General features: G+C 37.2%; 1 protein-coding gene across 1 annotated transcript in view; it reads left to right on the forward strand.

The window, feature by feature from the left end:
• Positions 1 to 20,407, forward strand: part of UNC79 (unc-79 homolog, NALCN channel complex subunit) — a 225,599-nt gene that overhangs the window by 83,550 nt on the left and 121,642 nt on the right. Inside the window, exons 14-18 of the mRNA XM_052659741.1 lie at positions 10,392 to 10,582; positions 11,271 to 11,394; positions 11,850 to 11,990; positions 14,521 to 14,742; positions 16,730 to 16,957. Coding sequence (XP_052515701.1) covers positions 10,392 to 10,582; positions 11,271 to 11,394; positions 11,850 to 11,990; positions 14,521 to 14,742; positions 16,730 to 16,957 — 906 coding nt within the window. The remainder of the gene's footprint in view (positions 1 to 10,391; positions 10,583 to 11,270; positions 11,395 to 11,849; positions 11,991 to 14,520; positions 14,743 to 16,729; positions 16,958 to 20,407) is intronic.

The following is a 20,407-nucleotide window of genomic DNA, read 5'->3' on the forward strand; positions in this document are numbered from 1 at the left end:
AAATGGCAACCCACTCCAGTATTCTTGCCTAGAGAATTCCTTGGACAGAGGAGCCTGGCCGGCTGTGGTCAACAGGGTTGCAGAGTTGGAAGCGACTTAGCACAGTGCATGTGTATAATTGATTCACTTTGCTACACAGTAGAAACTAATACAACATTGCAAATCAACTATACTCCAGTAAAAATTAATTTAAAAAGTAAAATGGCTGTGATTAAAGATCTGATGAGAGTAACTGGAATTATGATGTTAAAATTATTCCATTATTGTCTACTATCAGGGAAAGCAGCATAAAAATATAATCATGAACACAAAGGGCATATAATTTTTACAAATTCCATATAATTTCTGAAATATTTATGTTAAAAATATTTACTTATATAGATATAAACTAGAGAGGGTTAAGCATCTCTTCTTATTTGCCAATGCTTTTCATGCAGTTCAACATATCAAACAGACCTAATTAGTTTAACATCTCTTTTTACTCGGAGAGAAGAATCCCTTGAGATTTTCTGAAAGCCATCTCAGAAGTCTCAAAGTCAATTTGAGATCAAGATTTTATTTAGGATTTGATTTTGGGAAGCAAAATATCTAAAGCTGTCAGAAAGTCAAAAGGTTTGGATGCTCAATTAATCAGGATGATACATTGCTATGAAATAATACTTAGTTATCCATTCAACCAAACTGGCAATTCAAATTTCAAAAATAAAAATGGAATCTAATGTGGTAATTTTAAAAATTAGCTTTTTTAACATTGAGAAGACTTGGTTCTCTTAAATAATTAAGGACACGATGAAAATGTGTGCCCATCTCCCCTCTCCCCCCTCCAACAGATCCTATACAATTTTCTATTTTCAGTCATATTTCTGCCCTTCACTTTCCTCTTTCTCACCTGGATAACCTTTATACAACCTCTAAACAACTACTTTAGGACAGAATTACTCTTTCTTTCCTTAACAAAACACACATCCTACATTCTTTGAATATTCTGCATACAGAGGTTTTTTTCCTTCACCCTTATTATTTCTAGAAGTTTCATTTATATATTGATTATAATTTTCAACACTTAATGATCTCTGTTTTTCAAAGACCAGGAGGTAAACAACTGTGAATTGCTCGTCACATACCAGCATTTTGTAGCAAAGTTTATGATTAATCTATTTTTGTTTTATACTATTATAGTTGTATGATTATACTATTATACTAGTGCTGATAACTTCTATCATAACTTCTACTGGATATGCTTCTTCATAGTGTAATTTCTCAGCATGGCAAAATGAACATATTTATTAGCAGATCCAAATAATTTCAGCATCTCTGTAAAAATAAGAAGCCAAAAGTAGATAAAATTAAATTTACTTAGAAATGATCTGGATATTCAATGAATATAGCTCATGTAACTTAATATAAATTTAATTTCATCTTATGAAAAAGATTTTGGAAACTACTTCCAAGAAGATATGTCATAAAACACAATTACTGTTGAAATAAAGCTTGTCATAATAATTTAATTTGATGAAAATGAAATCCGTCTTATAATTTAAACATCTAGTAAATATAATATTACTTTATTTGACTAGTAAACCCATGTAGAATAAAAACTGTGTTCATATCATACTCAGTGATGGTAACTCAGAAGATGCAGCTGTTTTTATCAAACCAACAATATTAAAATATTGTCTTATTTATCAAAGATAAATAAAATATTGTCTTATTCATCAAAGATTTACACAAACTGTTCCAGAACTCAGATTTGGCGGATCGCCATTTATTTTACTTTTTTAATATAAATTTATTTATTTTAATTGGACGCTGATTACTTTACAATATTGTATTGGTTTTACCATACATCAACATGAATCCGCCACAGGTGTACACATGTTCCCCATCCTGAACCCCCCTCCCAACTCCCTTCCCATACCACCGCTCTGGGTCATCCCAATGCACCAGCCCCGAGCATCCTGTATCATGAATCGAGCCTGGTCTGGTGATTCATTTCACATATGATATTATAGAGGTTTCAATGCCATTCTCCCAAGTCACCCCACCCTCGCCCTCTCCCAGAGAGTCCAAAAGACTATTCTATACATCTGTGTCTCTTTTGCTATCTCACATACAGGGTTATCATTACCATCTTTCTAAATTCCATACATATGCATTAGTATACTGTATTGGTGTTTTTCTTTCTGGCTTACTTCACTCTGTATAATCGGCTCCAGTTTCATCCACCTCATTAGAACTGATTCAAATGTGTTCTTTTTAATGGCTGAGTAATACTCCATTGTGTATATGTACCACAGGTTTCTTATCCATTCGTCTGCTGATGGACATCTAGGTTGCTTCCATGTCCTGCCTATTATAAACAGTGCTGTGATGAACATTGGGGTACACGTGTCTCTTTCAGTTCTGGTTTCCTCGGTGTGCATGCCCAGTAGTGGGATTGCTGGGTCATATGGCAGTTCCATTTCCAGTTTTTTAAGGAATCTCCACACTGTTCTCCATAGTGGCTGTACTGGTTTGCATTCCCACCAACAGTGTGAGAGGGTTCCCTTTTCTCCACAGCCTCTCCAGCATTTATTGCTTGTAGACTTTTGGATAGCAGCCATTCTGACTGGTGTGAAATGGTACCTCATTGTGGTTTTGATTTGCTTTTCTCTGATGATGAGTGATGTTGACCATCTTTTCATGTGTTTGTTAGCCATCTGTATGTCTTCTTTGGAGAAATGTCTGTTTAGTTCTTTGGCCCATTTTTTGATTGGGTTGTTTATTTTTCTGGAATTGAGCTGCAGGAGTTGCTTGTGTATTTTTGAGATTAATTCTTTGTCAGTTGCTTCATTTGCTATTATTTTCTCCCATTCTGAAGGGTGTCTTTTCACCTTGTTTATAGTTTCCTTTGTTGTGCAGAAGCTTTTAATTTTAATTAGGTCCCATTTGTTTATTTTTGCTTTTATTTCCAATATTCTGGGAGGTGTGTCATAGAGGATCCTGCTGTGATTTACATCACAGAATGTTTTGCCTATGTTCTCCTCTAGGAGTTTTATAGTTTCTGGTCTTACAGTTAGATCTTTAATCCATTTTGAGTTTATTTTTGTGTACAGTGTTACAAAGTGTTCTAGTTTCATTCTTTTACAAGTGGTTGACCAGTTTTCCCAGCACCACTTGTTAAACAGATTGTCTTTTCTCCATTGTATAGTCTTGCCTCCTTTGTCGAAAATAAGGTGTCCATAGGTGCATGGATTTATCTCTGGGCTTTCTATTTTGTTCCATTGATCTATATTTCTGTCTTTGTGCCAGTACCATACTGTCTTGATGACTGTGGCTTTGTAGTAGAGCCTGAAGTCAGGCAGGTTGATTCCTCCAGTTCCATTCTTCTTTCATTTAAAAACCAACACTTGAGAGGCAAGTGTTGGTGGAAAGGAAAAATTGCTTTAATCAGAAAAGCCAGCAGTCTGGGGAGAAAGCAAATTCATTTCCCAATACCAAATCGGAAGATTCTGCTCAGGCATGACAGTTTTTAAAATTTAATTTTTTAATTGATGTATAGGTGATTTATAATGTCATGCCAATCTCTGCTCTACAGCAAAGTGACTCAGTTATACACATGTGAACATTCTTTTTTTAATATTCTTTTCCATTATGGTTTATTATAAGATATTGAATATAGTTCCCTGTGTTATAGAGTAGGACCTTGTGGTTTATCCACCTTATATATAATACTTTACATCTACTATTCCCAAACTCCCTGTCTTTCTCTTCCCCACCTCCCTCTCCCTTGGCAACCACAAGCCTGTTCTCTATATCTGTGAGTCTATTTCTGATTTGTAGGTAGGTTCATTTGTGCCATATTTCCATATTTGAGAGTTCACACGTGTGATGTCATAGGGTATTTGTCTTTCACTTTCTGATTTACTTCACTTAGCTTGAGAATCTATAGTTGCATCCATGCTGCTGCAAATGGTATTATTTCTTTTTTATGGCTGATTAGGATTCCATTGTGGGCTTCCCTGGTGACTCAGTTGGTAAAGAATCTTCCTGCAAAGCAGGAGACTCTGATTCAATCCCTGGGCCTGAAAGATCCCCTGGAGAAGGAAATGGCAACCCACTCCAGTACTGTTGCCTGGGAAATCCCATGGACAGAGGAGCCTGGCAGACACAAAGAGCTGGACACGACTTAGCCAGTAAACCACTATCACCAGTATTCCTTTGTATATGTGTACTACATCTTCTTTATCCATTCACCTACTGATGCATGTTTGGTTGTTTCCATGTTTTGACTATTGTGAGTAGTGCTGTTGTGAATATAGGGGTGCATATATCTTCTTGAATTACCGTTTTGTCTGAGTATATGTCCAGGAATAGGATTGCTGGACCATATGGTAATTTTATTTTTAGTTTTTTGAAAAACCTCCATACTATTTTCCACAGTGGTTGAACCATCTTACATTCCCACCAACAGTGTAGGAGGGTTCCCTTTTCTTCACACCCACTCCAGCATTTGTTGTTTGTAGACTTTGGATACACACCTGGATGATGGCTATTCTGACTGGTGTTAGGTGGGACCAGCCATGACAGTTTTTAAAGGGAAAAAGGGGAGAGAATCTCAGTGAATGATGAAGGCAGGAGGTTGGGTTCTGCATCATTCTCCATTGGGTGCTGACTGGCTGACTTTCTCTTCAGATGGTATATTGCTTATGTGATCTGCCTGTAGGATCTGCCTTGGGGGCTGCTGGAAGTAGAAAGCTAGTCATTTTTAAACTACTTAACTCTTCATTCTTACTTCTTTTAATCTGGGAAGAGAATCAACAGGTTAGGCAATGCATGCATCTTCAGGAAAGCATTAAGCCAGGAGTTAGGTTAAATTGCTGCGTGATCTCATTCGTAAAACAAATAAGCAAACAAGAAAGGGCCAAAAAGCTGCTTACAAATCCCCACTTGTCCAATATCATTTCAAATGGCATTAGGGGGAAAAGTCCACCTTCTATAACTTCTTCCTGCTGACATAGGGTTTTAGGAATATTTAATTTTATAAGCTCTTAGTTTTCTAGAAAGCTTATTGAGAATAGAAATCTTTTAAGGCATTTAATAAATTAATTTGGCAAAACCATCCAGAGGAAGAAAACAGTGTATATACATACCATACATATAAAAACATATACCTAAGGGACCCAAGTACATAGGGGCTTCCCTTATGGCTCAGATGATAAAGAATCCACCTGCAATGCAAGAGACCTGGATTTGAGCCCTGGGTTGGGAAGATCCCCTGGAGAAGGGAATTGGCAACCCACTCCAGTATTCTTCCCCGGAAAATTCCATGGACAGAGGACCTGCCTGGTGGGCTACAGTCCACGGGATCACAGAGTTGGACATGACTGAGTGACTAACACTTGCAAATACAGACATTATAGCAAAGACTATCACAGTAATACAAAACTCACTAGCATATGTAAGAGCTTGTTTTCATCTTGGCCTTACTTTTGTTCAAATTATGTTTCTTGAAGATGGAACAAATTGTTAGCTTCATATAAAGGATAAAACTTTTAATCAATATCTGTAGGGGAGACCCTTAAGAGGTTTTCTGTTTGCCCTGATATGTAATCTTATGGAGTCTATGATTCAACCTCAGATAGTTGTTTCAGTTGACTAAAAAGTTACTTTTTAAAGGCTGGAGAGTGCTAAGGAAAAAGGCATTGGGGGTTTGTTAAGAGGAGTGTTAATTGATGCATATCAGGAGGAGAAATAAATTTCTCCTATTTTATGACAAGAGGCAATAGTACAAGTAAAAGCAAGGCATCTCTTCAGCTGAGAGCCACATTTATGTCCTTGAATGTTTTGCATTTATAGAGATGATTCTCAGATCCTTGAGAAGATAGTGCTGAATGGTAGAAGATTTAAGTGTCAGAGAGGGAGAGAAAAGATGCAAGTTTGTAAAATAACAATCTAAGGACATTTCAAGGCCATGTTTGTCTATTAAAAGGTTTTGGATGGGACAAACAGATTCTTTTGCTAGCACTGAAATTTTACAGGTATTTTGAGGGAGGAGATTTATGGGAGGTGAAAAAATTATTCATGTTGAGAATCTGAAGTTTTTAACAGGTCCAAGTTGAGGCCTCAGTTGAGAAGAGGGCTCAGAGGAGCTTGTCTGAGAAAGCTGAGGCCTAAGGCAATTACTGTTTAAGTGTTTCTTCTTAAGGGCAGGACAGTCCCTTTTCCTCGTTCTGGCTTTGTATAATATCTGTAAGCATCTTGAGATGAATAGGGGAGGCTTTGGGACTGTTAAGAAAGATAGATGAGCTGTGGGATTCTTCTAGAATCACAGTTACGTTTTTGTAAATACTTGATTAATAAGGCAAGGCCATTTATTTTTAATTCTTCAAAGCATTAGATGACAGCCTCGATAATAACATTAAGGAGCTGGCCTGCCCACCCAACCCCATTACTTTGAATTAACTTCTTTTATATCAGAGACAAGATTTTCAGCTAAATTGGAAAAGACTCCTATGAACTGAGATTTGCAAATTTAGAGCTGTGTGCCTTTGTAATATTTTTTATAAATTGTGGGACAAAGGTTTGAGACTGCATTCCTCTGAGTAGATTGTTCTATTTTAGCCCAATTAAACTTCTGAGGGAAGGCCTTTATAATGTCTGCTACCAGGCTCTGAATGTCAACCTCCAACTGGGTCATTTGTAGGAGGGACATGGTAGAGGGGGATTTATGGTGGGTGTGGGCTTTAATTTCCTTTCTAAATCTGATTTCTGTTCTTGAATTCTGTTAAAGGAGCCTTTTAGCTAGCTGTGGCTTTGTGTGTGTGTGCATCTGTCAGTTTGGTCCTCCCATAGTTGATAAGAGAACATTTATTTAGAGTGAGAGTTCTCTAAAATCTCCTTAATTATAAAAACGTTTCCAAATCAAAGGATCCATTGTCTGGTCACTGACAACTTAGGATATTTATAGGTATATCTGTTTCAAAACGGGATTCAAAATCAATAGGCCTTTGTATGACTTGCATAAATTAAGCAGCCAAAGGGACCTCAGTAATGATACATCCAACAATCTCAGCATTATCAGTGTTAGCTCTTCTGAGTCTATGTACCTAACAACAACAACAATCTCAGAAATACAGGCACTTCCTGGTAATATCTAGTAGTCATCTAGGATGTTGGCCAATATGATGCTAAATAGATATTTGAAATTTAAATGGAATTGATTTGTTTTAATGATGTGGAATTCTAGATATGAAAATTAAATACTGAAAATTGAATTCACTTAAAGTAAGATAGTTTTGGGACAATTAATCTATGACCAAGGAGGCAAGAATATACAATGGGGAAGAGACAGCCTGTTTAATAAATGATATTGGGAACACTGGGCAATTACGTGCAAAAGAATCAAATTGGACTACTTTCTCATACTATATACAAAAATAAATTCACAATGGATTAAAGACTTAAATGTAAAAACTGAACCCATAAAATGTCTAAAAGAAATCATAGATAGTATGCTCTTTGATATCAGTCTTAATACTATTTTTTAGATATGTCCCCCTAAGCAAGGGGAAACAAAAGCAAAAATAAGCACATGGGGTTATATCAAACTAAAAAGCTTTTGCACAGCAAAGGAAACTTTCGCAAAAGGAAGAGGCCACACACTGAATGGGAGGAGATATTTGTAAATGATCTGTCTGATAGAGGGTTAATATCCAAAATATACAAAGAACTCATACGACTACCGCTAAGTCACTTCAGTTGTGTCCAACTCTGTGCGACCCCATAGACGGCAGCCCACCAGGCTCCCCCATCCCTGGGATTCTCCAGGCAAGAACACTGGAGTGGGTTGCCATTTCCTTCTCTAATGCATGAAAGTGAAAAGTGAACGTGAAGTCACTCAGTCGTGTCCGACCCTCAGCGACCCCATGGACTGCAGCCTTCCAGACTCCTCCGTCCATGGGATTTTCCAGGCAAGAGTACTGGAGTGGGGTGCCATTGCCTTCTCCCACTAAGAACTCATGCAACTCAATATAAGAAAATCTGATTAAAATTGACCAGAGAACCTGAATAGACATTTTTTCAAAGATGACATACAAATGGCCAGCAGACACATGGAAAGATGCTCAAGATCACTAATGATCAGGGAAGTGAAAATCAAAACCACAATGAGATATCACCTTATACTTGTCAGAATGGCTGTTACCAAAAAGATGACAAATAGCAAGTGCTGATGAAGATGTGGAGAAAACGAAACTTTTGTGCCCTGTCTATGGGATTGTAAATTGATGCATCCACTATGGAAAACAGTATGGAGATTCCTCAAAAAACTTAAAAATAGATCTATCATATGATTCAGCAACTCCACTGTTGGCCATTTTGCCCAAAGAAAGCAAAAACACTAATTAGGATAGATATATGCACCCCTATATTAATTGCAGCACTATTTACAATAGACAGGATAAGGAAGCAACCTAAGTGTCCATTGATAGATGAATGTATAAAAATGTGGTACATATATGATGGAATATTACTCAACTGTAAAAAAGAATAAAAAAGAATGTTGCCTTTTATGACAACATGGATAAACCTACAGAGCATTATGCTAACTGAAATAAGTCAAAGAAAGACAAATACTGAATGATTTCACTTATATATGGAACCTAAAAAAACAAATTAATAAACATAACAAAACAGACAGAGTTGTAGATACAAAGAAGAAACAGTGTTTCCCAGAGGGGAGGAGGTTTAGGGAGAAGAGAGAAATAGGTGAGGAAGTTTAAGAGGTATAAACTTCCAGTTGCAAAATAAATGTGTCACAGATATGAAATGTACAGTGTAGGGGGAATAGGGTCAGTAACTATGTAATATCTTCATATGGTGACATAATAACTAGATTTATTGTGGTGATCATTTTGAAATGTATAGAAATATCAAATCACTATGGAAAGATTGAGGGCAGGAGGGGAAGGGGACAATGGAGGATGAGATGATCGGATGGCATCACTGACTCAGTGGACATGACTTTGGGTAGGCTCCGGGAGTTGGTGATGGACAGGGAGGCCTGGCGTGCTGCAGTTCATGGGATCGCAAAGAGTCAGACATAACTGAGCGACTGAACTGAACTGATGTTGTATAACAGGAACTAACATGGTGCTATAGGTCAATCATACTTCAAAAAGGAACAAACCAACTCATAAAAAAGAGATCATATTTATGGTCATCGGCGGTGGGGGTGTGGGAAAGGGGAATTAGATGAAGGCAGTCAAAAGGTACAAAATTTCAGTTGTAATACCAGGATATAATATAAAAGCATGATAAATATAATTAACATTGCTGTTTATGTCAAAGTTAAGAGAGTACATTTTAAGAGTTCTCATCACAAGAGAAAAATACCTTTCTAATTCTTTTATTTTGTATCTACGTGGGGTGATGTACTTAGTCACTCAGTCGTGTCCAGCTCTTTGTGACCCCATGGACTGTAGCCTGCCAGGCTCCTCTGTCCATGGGGATTCTCCAGGCAAGAATACTGGAGTGGGTTGCCATGCCTTCCTCCAGGGACGGATGTTCACTATATCTACTGTAGTAATTATTTCATGATGTATGTAAGTCAAATCATTATGTTACATACTTTAAACTTATACACTGCTGTATGTCAATCATAACTCAGTAAAACTGCAAGGGAAAAATAATGTTTCCCCCCAATTTTGTGTTATATGGTAAAGATCTAGGACCAGTCAACCCTTTGTTACTTTGATACATATAATAGTAATATATATTTATCTAAAATCAGAATTATAAACAGAACCTCAAGTTGTGATTTTAAGATTTTCTGCCTTAGAAAATTAATATCCTATCTTAATTAGTAAAAAAAGAAAAAACATTAAAAAAAATTCATGGATTCAACCAGCTTTAGAACACGCTTAGGAAAAAAACTGTGACAGAATATGCAGTGTAGGAAAAAAGAGTACTCTCTGCCACTTCATTTTCCATGAAGAAAAGTCTCCAGTACAAAGTGTACGGCAGTAGAAATCTATGTTCCTTTGAAACGCAGGTATAACCGCACATATTTGGAGGGGATTTGTCACACCTTAGAAATAAAGCTTCATTGTTCTAGGAATAAATTTTTGGAATTTTAATGCACATACGATTTGGAAAATCTGCAGTAGACTGGTTCAAATTCAGTCTCCGGTCAGTATTCGGATCTATTTGCAACTGTTTTCTTTTTGGAAACTAAGGGATTCTGGTGGTTTATAGTTTTTTCACAAACTTCACTCAATATACTTGGGACAGGTTTCAGATGTACTGGATTGTGGTCTTTCTCTGTACCCATTTCATTTAGTATTTGCTTAGGTATAAATGTAACAAGTGCGTTTTGTTCTTTTACCCTGTGGCTGTGGAAATCCCATCAGGTTGGTGGATACTGGGATAAATCCTGTAGCACAGTGACTCAGCTGAAGGAAGGTCTCAACCGAATCCTCTGCCTGATCCCCTACAATGTGATCAGTCAGTCCGTGTGGGAGTGCATCATGCCAGAGTGGCTGGAAGCTATCAGAACAGAAGTCCCAGATAATCAGTTAAAAGAATTCAGGGAAGTACTAAGGTGGGTAAGTAGTTTAATGAAGTCACCGTAACTATAATGATATTTAGCATTTATGAAGCATGTACTGTGTGCCAGGCACTGTGCTAAGCATTTTATATAATCTCATAGAATGTTTACAAGCCTGTTGAGAAATTTGAATGTTCAAATCAAAATTTTTGTTGTTGTTGTTTTCAGTCGCTCAGTTGCGTCTGATTCAGTGACCCCATGGGGTCGGACATGACTGAGCGACTGAACAACAATTGCTGTAAGTTGTGCCAAGATGATCTGTAATTGTTCAGAAAGGATTTTGTTCTGATGGGATAATAAATAGATATTGTTTATTTATGAATAAAATATATAATAAAACATTGTTTATCTTCAAATATAATTATGATTTGGATGAAGTTGGAAAAGTACAAAGGGACATGTTTTAAGATGCTGAGGAGCAACTCTAGTTTCTTAGAAAATGCAATTCCTTTTATTAAACCCAATATGAATATGAATACTAATGTTATTAACAACCATAGGGATTATTCATATCTGTTCTCAGGACATAAGCTATTACAGTAAAATGAAACATACTAGTAACAGTTCAGAACTCAGACTAATCTAAAATGTTTGGTTCCCCAAATAGGATATAGTTGGGAAGACAACAGTAAGCCCTAATATATGGCCATTGGTCATTTACTTTTGTTGCTTTGCTTTCCAGCAAAATGTTTGACATTGAGCTTTGCCCTCTACCTTTTTCAATGGAAGAGATGTTTGGCTTTATTAGTTGTCGGTTCACAGGATACCCTTCCTCCGTGCAGGAACAAGCTTTACTGTGGCTTCATGTAAGTGAATCATACTTTTGATCATTTTGGGCAATAGCTTTTAGCTTATAAACTTTAGCTCCTCAGGTAGGGCAGCAGGGAGTTGTTGCAAAGAACCTGTAAATCTGTATGTTTGTTAATTGCCGATTGGTTGCAGATTATACCAGTTCAGGAGAAAAGCAATGAACCAAGGCAACAAGAATGACATGGAAAGAAGGGGACAGTCAGGAGATACTTCATTAGAAATTTTATTAGAAAGAACATGGCAATATATCCAATGTGGAGGGTGGAGGAGTAGGAATATTTGATGATAGCTTTGAATTTTTTAGTATGAAAAATTGAGGACAACTGCAGATAGAATATGTGAGGCTAAGGTCCTTATGTTCAATAGGTCACTTTAGGGAAAAGTGTTCAATGTAGTTTTTTTGAGTTTTAAAGTTTATGTTTTGGGGGGACATATGCCTTTTTTTCCCCAGGTATTATCGGAGTTAGACATCATGGTTCCGCTTCAGCTATTAATCAGTATGTTTTCTGATGGAGTTAATTCTGTCAAAGAACTGGCAAATCAAAGAAAATCAAGAGTCAGTGAACTGGCAGGGAACCTTGCAGCTCGAAGGGTAATTATTGCCATAATTGTCTTTGTCTTACTTGTTAAGATTTTGAAAACTCTTGTCAATTATAGTGGGCCTTAAAGTAGCATCATCATAAACTGCTCTGGAAATGCCTTTTTATCCTATCCCACCCCCTCTATTAACCTTTTAAGCACATTGAATAACAGAAAACATCGATCTAAGGTATATTTGATATATTCTATAATCAGTTATTGAGTTTTCATTTTCCTTTGAGTTTTTCTCCTACACATCTCTGTTAGCTATCTCTCCCCTTGATAAACCAAAACAAAGTAGCTTGTGGGGGTACTACTCCTCTTTTTTTTTTGGTTTTCTGGTGAAGAAGAATTCTTCCCAGGTACTGGGCAGATCAGTGCTTTACTTTGGAATGAGGAGTTTGGATATTGTTGTTTGTATGTTTTTTTTCTACTGTGTTTTGGGAAAAAATTATCAACTAGTGGTGACTGTAAGTGATACCGTCACTGTGAACTAACTGAACCCATCTTATTGATCCCTTTGTGCCTTTGAGGATGAGAGAAGTCAGTATAGTCTGGTCTAAAGCATATGGAAGCTGTTGGATGTTTATGATAACTTTTCTATGGAGGACCTGATAACGTTTCTGCTCTTGTACTGACATCCCCAGACCATGGTCAGCTTTGGAGAGGCTGACTGTCAGCTGGTGGTGGGTGAGGACTGTTCTGGGCTTCTATTCCTGTCTAGCCTCTCCAAAACATCTTCCCTGCTGTATACCACAACCCTCCAGTCATTCTACCTGCTATCTAGGGATTAAAGAACATAACAAAATCATGAGATCATAGATTGTATTTAGTGCTTTTTAAAAATGTTTATAATTTTCTAAAAATTTAAATTTACTTTTATTTCTAAAAAATTGTTTTAGTCTTTAATAGTCAATGATCAAGGAACATCATGATGCTCACAAGAGCCATTCAGGGAATTTACATCTATATGTGACATTTCTGTGCATGTGTGCCAAGTTGCTTCAGTTGTATCTAACTCTTAGTGACCCTATTGGACTGTAGCCTGTCAGGGTCCTCTGTCCATGGAATTCTCCAGGCAAGAATAATGATATTTTATAATACCGTCATACTCATAGAATTCATGCTTTTAAAATGCTTTTTTTTAAAAAAAAAATCACTATTTCTTTGCTCATGCGCCTCATAGGAACCAGCTGCCCAATATTTATATTTTATTTCTTTCTTTGGTAACCTTTAATATTACAGTACATGATTAACACTTTATACTGTGTAGTGTATTCACATGTAATGATATCACATGTGAAGATGTGTGAGGACTGTGTGAGACAGTTGGAAAGAACTCATTATCCTCATTTTACAACTACTTAACCTGAGGTTCAGTGAACTGAAGCGATTTGCCATAGATAACACTATCATGATCCAGGTATTCTGATTCTTAATGGGATACTCTTCTTTTTTACTTTAAATGTGGTGTTCAAGGAGCTTTCTCATTATTAGAGAGATTTTATTATTTATTTATTTATTTATTTTTTTATTAGAGAGATTTTAAAGAGAGAAAATATGACTTGAGACTGATGTACAGGTATGTCAGTCAGGGTCCTGCTACGGAATTCATCCCAGATGTTTAACGAAGAGTCTTTAATGGATACTTGGCCTATAGAGTCATGGGAATGGTTAAGGGGGCAATAGGGTCGGTGAGACACCCAGAGGCCAGCAGTAGTTCACTAGGAAGCCTTTATATACCTATAGCTGAAGGAACAAGTGTTCCTGGGCCTTTTGGCAGCTGAAGTTATAGGGAAAGGCTGGCTAGAGGAACTGGAGAGGATGGAGATGCTGCAGAAATGTAGCATCAGAGGAGCCAGGTGGTGGAGAGGAATACTCCTGCCTCTCTCTCTGCCAACTTCAGGTCTTCTGCTGGTGCTTCTCATTAACTGAATCCAGCTGGAAGCCATCCAGCAAGAGGGCCGGAGGAGACTCAGCTCTCGGCATCCTTGGGCATAGACCAGGACAGAAAAGGGCAGTGAGGGCCTTTTGTGGGGGAAGAGTTGGTTCACAAATGGAAAATAACTACTGCAGTGGGCTTGATGTATTGTGGTCTCATGATAGTGTAATAATCATTATTGTCAGAGACCATTCTTCTTTTACCAGTCTATCTGAGATTCTGTGCTAATGATTCTAAAATTGATTTGCAATGCTTTACTTCTGAAAGTTGTCATTGTTCAGGTTATGGTTTTAGATAGATGCAGGCAATTTAGTTTAGTTGGAAATGTTGGTGGGATGAAAAATATAATGGCAAAGAGGCTGCCTTCATTTTTCAGGGTGATGATGTGTCATTTACCTGACAACTAGAAAGTTTGGATGATTTTATTTTTTATTTTTATGTTTTGAGAAGATGCATGGGATTTGGAGGTAGTAATTCCATTGGCTAAGGAAGGAAATCAGTGTGACAGCTGGAAATACCTTCCACAGCATCCTCAAGTATTTTGTACAGCCATTTGAACTTCTATGAGTTCACTTATATGTGTTAATTTTCTTTTTTATAGGTGAGTGTTGCCTCTGATCCTGGTCGACGAGTTCAGCACAATATGCTGAGTCCATTTCATAGTCCTTTTCAGAGTCCATTTCGGAGTCCTATGCGTAGTCCATTTCGTAGTCCTTTCAAGAATTTTGGACATCAAGGAGGAAGGACTATTGACTTTGATTGTGAAGATGATGAAATGAATCTAAATTGTTTCATCCTCATGTTTGATCTTCTCCTGAAGCAGGTAGCTGAAGCATGAACTTCCTTTAGTTCAGAGGTGAAGAATGAGGGGAAGCACTGTATAGTGATTCTTTCTTAATGTTGGGCATCTTCACACTTACTGAAATGATGCAGTATTACTCAGGACATTTCACAAACTTCTATGGGGATTTTCTAAAGAGCCTGAAAAATACTTGCAATCATTGAATATCTGCAATTATGTTGACATATGAGAGTGGATATGAGTTTTAGCATTGTTAGAATTGATTCTGTTGAAAAAAAACTTGGTGAACAAACTGGGTAATTCTGGTTTTGGGAAGAGCAAGGTATAACTCTATAGTGATGGGCTGATTTTAATATAAATTGATTTTTGAAGCTAATTTTAACAGGGAAGTTTAGAAAAGGCTTTGGTCATGGATCATTTCTTCTTAATTTTTTATTTTGAAATAATTTGAGACTTGCAGAAAAGTTGAAAGAATAGTACAAAAAATTCCCAAGTACTTTCCCCCTAAATTCTCTGAATGTTAACATTGATCACATTTATTTCTCTTCTCTCTCTCTTAGTCTATATATGTATGTGTTAATTACAGAATTTTTTTAATGAACCATTTGAAAGTAAGTTGCACACAGGATATCCCTTTATCCTTAAATCCTTTAGAGTGTATTTTCTAAAAAATGGCATTCTTTTACAGAACCACATACAGTTGTCAAAATCAGGAAATTAATATTGTTATAAGACTATTATATATTATCAAGCTTACAGAAATTATTCATTAAAATTGATATAATAATCATATCACTTTTATAGCAAAAGAAACAAGTGATTTTTGATTGAGAACTTAATCTAGTATCATTCATTGCAATGATTTGTCCTGACCCTTTAGTCTTCTCTATTTCAGGACAGTTCTTCAGCCTTTATCTGTCATATTCTTGACATTTCTGAAGAGTACAGTCCAGTTATGTTGTAGAATATTTCTCAATATGAGTCTGATGTTTCCTTATGAATCAATTTGCATTCAGCACTTTTGTCAGTCATGCTACAGATTTGATTTTATATTGTTTTCAGTGTCTGATATCAGGAGGCACATGACATGATAATGTCCCATTTCAGGTGGTGATAACTTGGTTAAAGTGATTTCTGCCAGATTTCTCTACTACAAAGTCACTACTTACCCCTTTGTAATTAGTAACTAACTTATAGAGAGCTACTTTAAGACCGATTTCCCATTTCTCATCAGGCTTTCACCTAGTTTTAGCATCCATGGGTGATTTATTTCTGAACCAATTTTTATTATGATGGTTACCAAATGATAATTTTCCAATTCCATCATTTTTTCTAATTTATTAGCTGGAATTCTACTGAAGAAGCAGGTTCCCCCTCTCTATTTAATATTGATATTTATTTGTTATCTACTTATACCCAAGTTTACTCATGAATTCTTATTTTGTTCAGTGAGCTAAAATTCATTACTATAATTATTTATTTTGAGACTCATATTTGGCCAATGGGAGGCCCTTCAAATTGGCTTCTGTGTTCTTTTGACACACACCCATCATTCTGTGAATACTTACTTAATGTCTTGCATGTTAAAATGTTCCAAGCTCATTTTACATTTTTCCTGGAATCAGCCATTTCTCCCAGGAGTTCTGGTTCCTTTAGTGGATAAAGGTATTTAGAAACCAAGATCTGGACATTGGGTGAGCAGCAACATTTTTAAATGTTTAACATCTCACAAAGTGATGGGTTTAAAAAAGAACCCTCTTTTAAATGTCTTACATGAATTAAACATAATTTCCATTACTTTGTATTGTGTTACATTCTTTTTAGAAGAGTCCATGGAAAGCAATGTATAGTCATGGTCTGCAAGGTGTGTTATCTTTAAATAATTTAATATTGTCATCAATTAGTGAAAATTATCCCCAATTAGAGTGCCAATAGAATATTGAACAAAAGGATCAAACTCCTCCTTCTTTTTTTTTTTTTTTTTTGGCCTTTTTTGGATATCTTTCAGATGGAGTTGCAAGATGATGGGATCACAATGGGTTTTGAGCACAGCTTATCAAAGGACATTATTTCCATTATAAACAATGTCTTCCAAGCCCCCTGGGGGGGCTCCCACACCTGCCAGAAAGAAGAAAAAGCAATTGAGTGTAACTTATGTCAATCTAGTATTCTCTGCTATCAGCTTGCTTGTGAACTCCTGGAGAGACTGGCTCCCAAAGAAGAAAGCCGACTGGTGGTAAGCAGTTGAAGAAATGAGATGATCCATGAATAATAGTAGTCAAGACTGCCGTAGATGGTGGAATGAATCTTCTCCAGTATTACCTTATGCTCCATGCTGGGTAACATGTGCAACTGTGTTAAAAGAAAGTTTCCCTGTTCCTTTCACCAACTCAGGCTCCTAGTAATAGATATGGAATGAAGCTATCTTACGCAGAAATCTTGAGTTAGAATTCTTTTTTTTTTTGATAAATTATTTATTTTTTTACTTTACAATATCTTGAGTTATGGTTGTAACATATTTATTCATACAGTTTTCATAAATACAGTGTATTACCAGTATTCTTATTTTTCATCCTGGCAACAATTTAATATTTTAAATTAATTTTCATTGAACTAAAGTTGCTTTACAGTGTTGTGTTAGTTTCTGCTGCTGCTGCTAAGTCGCTTCAGTCGTGTCCAACTCTGCATGACCGCGTAGACGGCAGCCCACCAGGCTCCCCTGTCCCTGGGATTCTCCAGGCAAGAACACTGGAGTGGGTTGCCATTTCCTTCTCCAATGCATGAAAGTGAAAAGTGAAAGTGAAGTCGCTCAGTCGTGTCCGACTCTTAGCGACCCCATGGACTGCAGCCCACCAGGCTCCTCCGTCCATGGGGTTTTCCAGGCGAGAGGACTGGAGTGGGGTGCCGTTGCCTGTTAGTTTCTACTGTATAGCAAAATGAATTTTGCTGGTATTCTTGAAATAATTTTATCACAATGTTTTGTTACAAAGTTTAGGTAACAGTGAATACTACAAAATATACACATCAAATATTGAGTAGATAGATTGGATGTAGACATGAAAATTCCTGATTTAACCTCAGTGTGTAAAATTCATTGACTCTGTCAACAACCAATAAAGCTTTCATTTCATTTTCTGCTTTTTAAGAAAATTGTTTAAAAAAGGAATAGCTAATATATGCCATAAATTAGCTACTTCATGTATTAGTTATTCCCTGTTTGGGCTATTTACCATCTTAAATACATACATCACCACCCTCATACCATCATAGGTAGATGAACCTGAATCATTCAAGCCAGTGTTCCACATCTTCTCTTTTTCTGCCCCCAGTGTTTGTATAGGTAGAAAGTGACTTTATAAAAAAAAAATTCTTTTGAGGTCTAGTATACATGCAGTAAAGTGTTTCTTCAGTTTTTAAATACCTTTCAGCCCATGTAACTCATTAGTCTTACTTGTCACAATGTACTATTCCTGCGATATGGTCTTGTAAACTCATTGGGAATATAGTTTACATCTATTAGCTACAACAGTCACAGTAATAGATGGTTTGAGAACATCATTTAACTTAATGTCTAGTCAGGAAGATGTTTAAGTAAATGAAACACCATAAGACAGAGTGATGAGCATAATGAGAGAGAGATGAATGAGGTAGTTATGAGAGAACAGAAAAGGGACGAGTCCAGGTTAGACGTGTGTTATAGGTGGGCAAGATCTTCCCAGAGGAGATGGGTTCTGAGTGCCTCTATGAAGGAAGAGTGGAGTTAATGAAATGAAGGTGATAGAAAAGAAGCCCTTTGAGACCTAGGAAGCTCTCTGCTTAGATGATACAGAGGAAAGAGGATGATGATTTACTCAGGAAACTGTGTAGGTCATTGTTGATAGAGCAGAGAGAAAGACAGAAAAGGAGAGAAAGGTAGGGTCCATTTAAAAATCACATTTATTAAAGGCTGTGTCTGCTAGACTAAGAAGTATGGGTTTTATCTCAGTGATAGTGGGGGAATCCTGAAGAATTTTAATCAGGGTGCTGCTATAATTTGATGAATTTGAGAAATTCTGCCAGTGGAGGAGAGCGATAAGAGGATTTGGATACCCGGAACAGGAATCTAGTCAGAAGATTAATTGATCACTCAGGGACAGGGGAGCCTGGTGGGCTACCATCTGTGGGATCGCAGAGTCAGACACGACTGAAGCGACTTAGCAGCAGCAGCAGCAGCAGGGAAGAAACAGGGGAGCCTGAACTAAGGTAGTGATGGTGGTGATGAGGAGAAGTCACGGGACTGATGGATTTTTAGAAAAGAGAATTGACAGCACTTGGTTTTTAGTTAGTGGGTTTTTTTTTTTTTTCCATCTGTGTTGTGCAGCATGTAGGATTTAGTTCCCTGACTAGGGATTGAACCTGTGTGTACGGTAGTGAAAGTGCAGAGTCTTGACCACTGGACTGCCAGGGAAGTCCCTAGTTAGTGTTTAGCGTTGGAAAAATAGAGGATAAATCCATGTTTTGTGGTCTGGGAACTGATGATATTGCCATTTACAGAGAATTGTAGGTGAGTTACTGGGTATATGCAGAACAGTCAGTATGCACCGTATTGAATTTTATGGAACTCAGTTTGTAATTTAACTTAACATCTTGTCACGGGTGACCTAGGAACAGGGCCAGTCTCATCAAAACTGAAGCTGGCAAGGATATTCTTCAGAACCTTCCCAGACACCATTTTAGCTCTGAATTTTTTCTTCTTTTGTATCCTATCAGTATCCCTTTGTGTATCCCATCAATCTTTACCTGCTTGCTTTGAGCTGGCAATCAAGTAATTCTTCAAATTTTTACTGGTTAAAGCGGTAAATAAGGAGGATATTTTAAAATTTTATTTTTTAAAAGTTTTAAGTTTTACTTTATATTGGAGTATAGTTGATTTACAGCATTGTTTAGTTTCAAGTGTACAGCAAAGTGATTAAATTATGCATATACATATAACCATTCTTTTTCAGATTATTTTCCCATACAGGTTGTTATAGAATACTGAGTAGAGTTCCCTGTGCTATACAGTAGGTCCTTATTGATTATCTATTTTATATATTTGGAGAAGGCAATGGCACCCCGCTCCAGTACTCTTGCCTGGAAAATCCCATGGACGGAGGAGCCTGGTGGGCTGCAGTCCATGGGGTCGTGAAGAGTCGGACAGGACTGAGTGACTTGACTTTCACTTTTCACTTTCATGCATTGGAGAAGGAAATGGCAACCCACTCCAGTGTTCTTGCCTGGAGAATCCCAGGGACGGGAGGGCCTGGTGGGATGCCGTCCATGGGGTCGCACAGAGTCGGACACGACTGAAGCAACTTAAGCCGCTTCAGTCGTGTCCGACTCTGTGCAACCCCATGGACGGCAGCCCACCAGGCTCCCCCATCCCTGGGATTCTCCAGGCAAGAACACTGGAGTGGGTTGCAGCAGCAGTGTGTATATATTAATCCCAAACTCCCCCCAACCTTTCCCCTAAAACAGGGTGATTTTAAAAGGGGATATTTGAAGGTGGAACTTCAAGGAAAGAATAAAACTGGAATAGGAGGATAACTAGAGATGGATATTTTAAATAGTAGCCATACCTAGTATGTACTCTCTCTTTCTTTTCAAATTTCTTCCACTCATTTTTCAGCTTGTTATATATCTGTATATATACAGATGTGGTGTTAAG

Source organism: Budorcas taxicolor, chromosome 21 (assembly GCF_023091745.1).
Source record: "Budorcas taxicolor isolate Tak-1 chromosome 21, Takin1.1, whole genome shotgun sequence".
Taxonomy (NCBI): Eukaryota; Metazoa; Chordata; class Mammalia; order Artiodactyla; family Bovidae; genus Budorcas; species Budorcas taxicolor.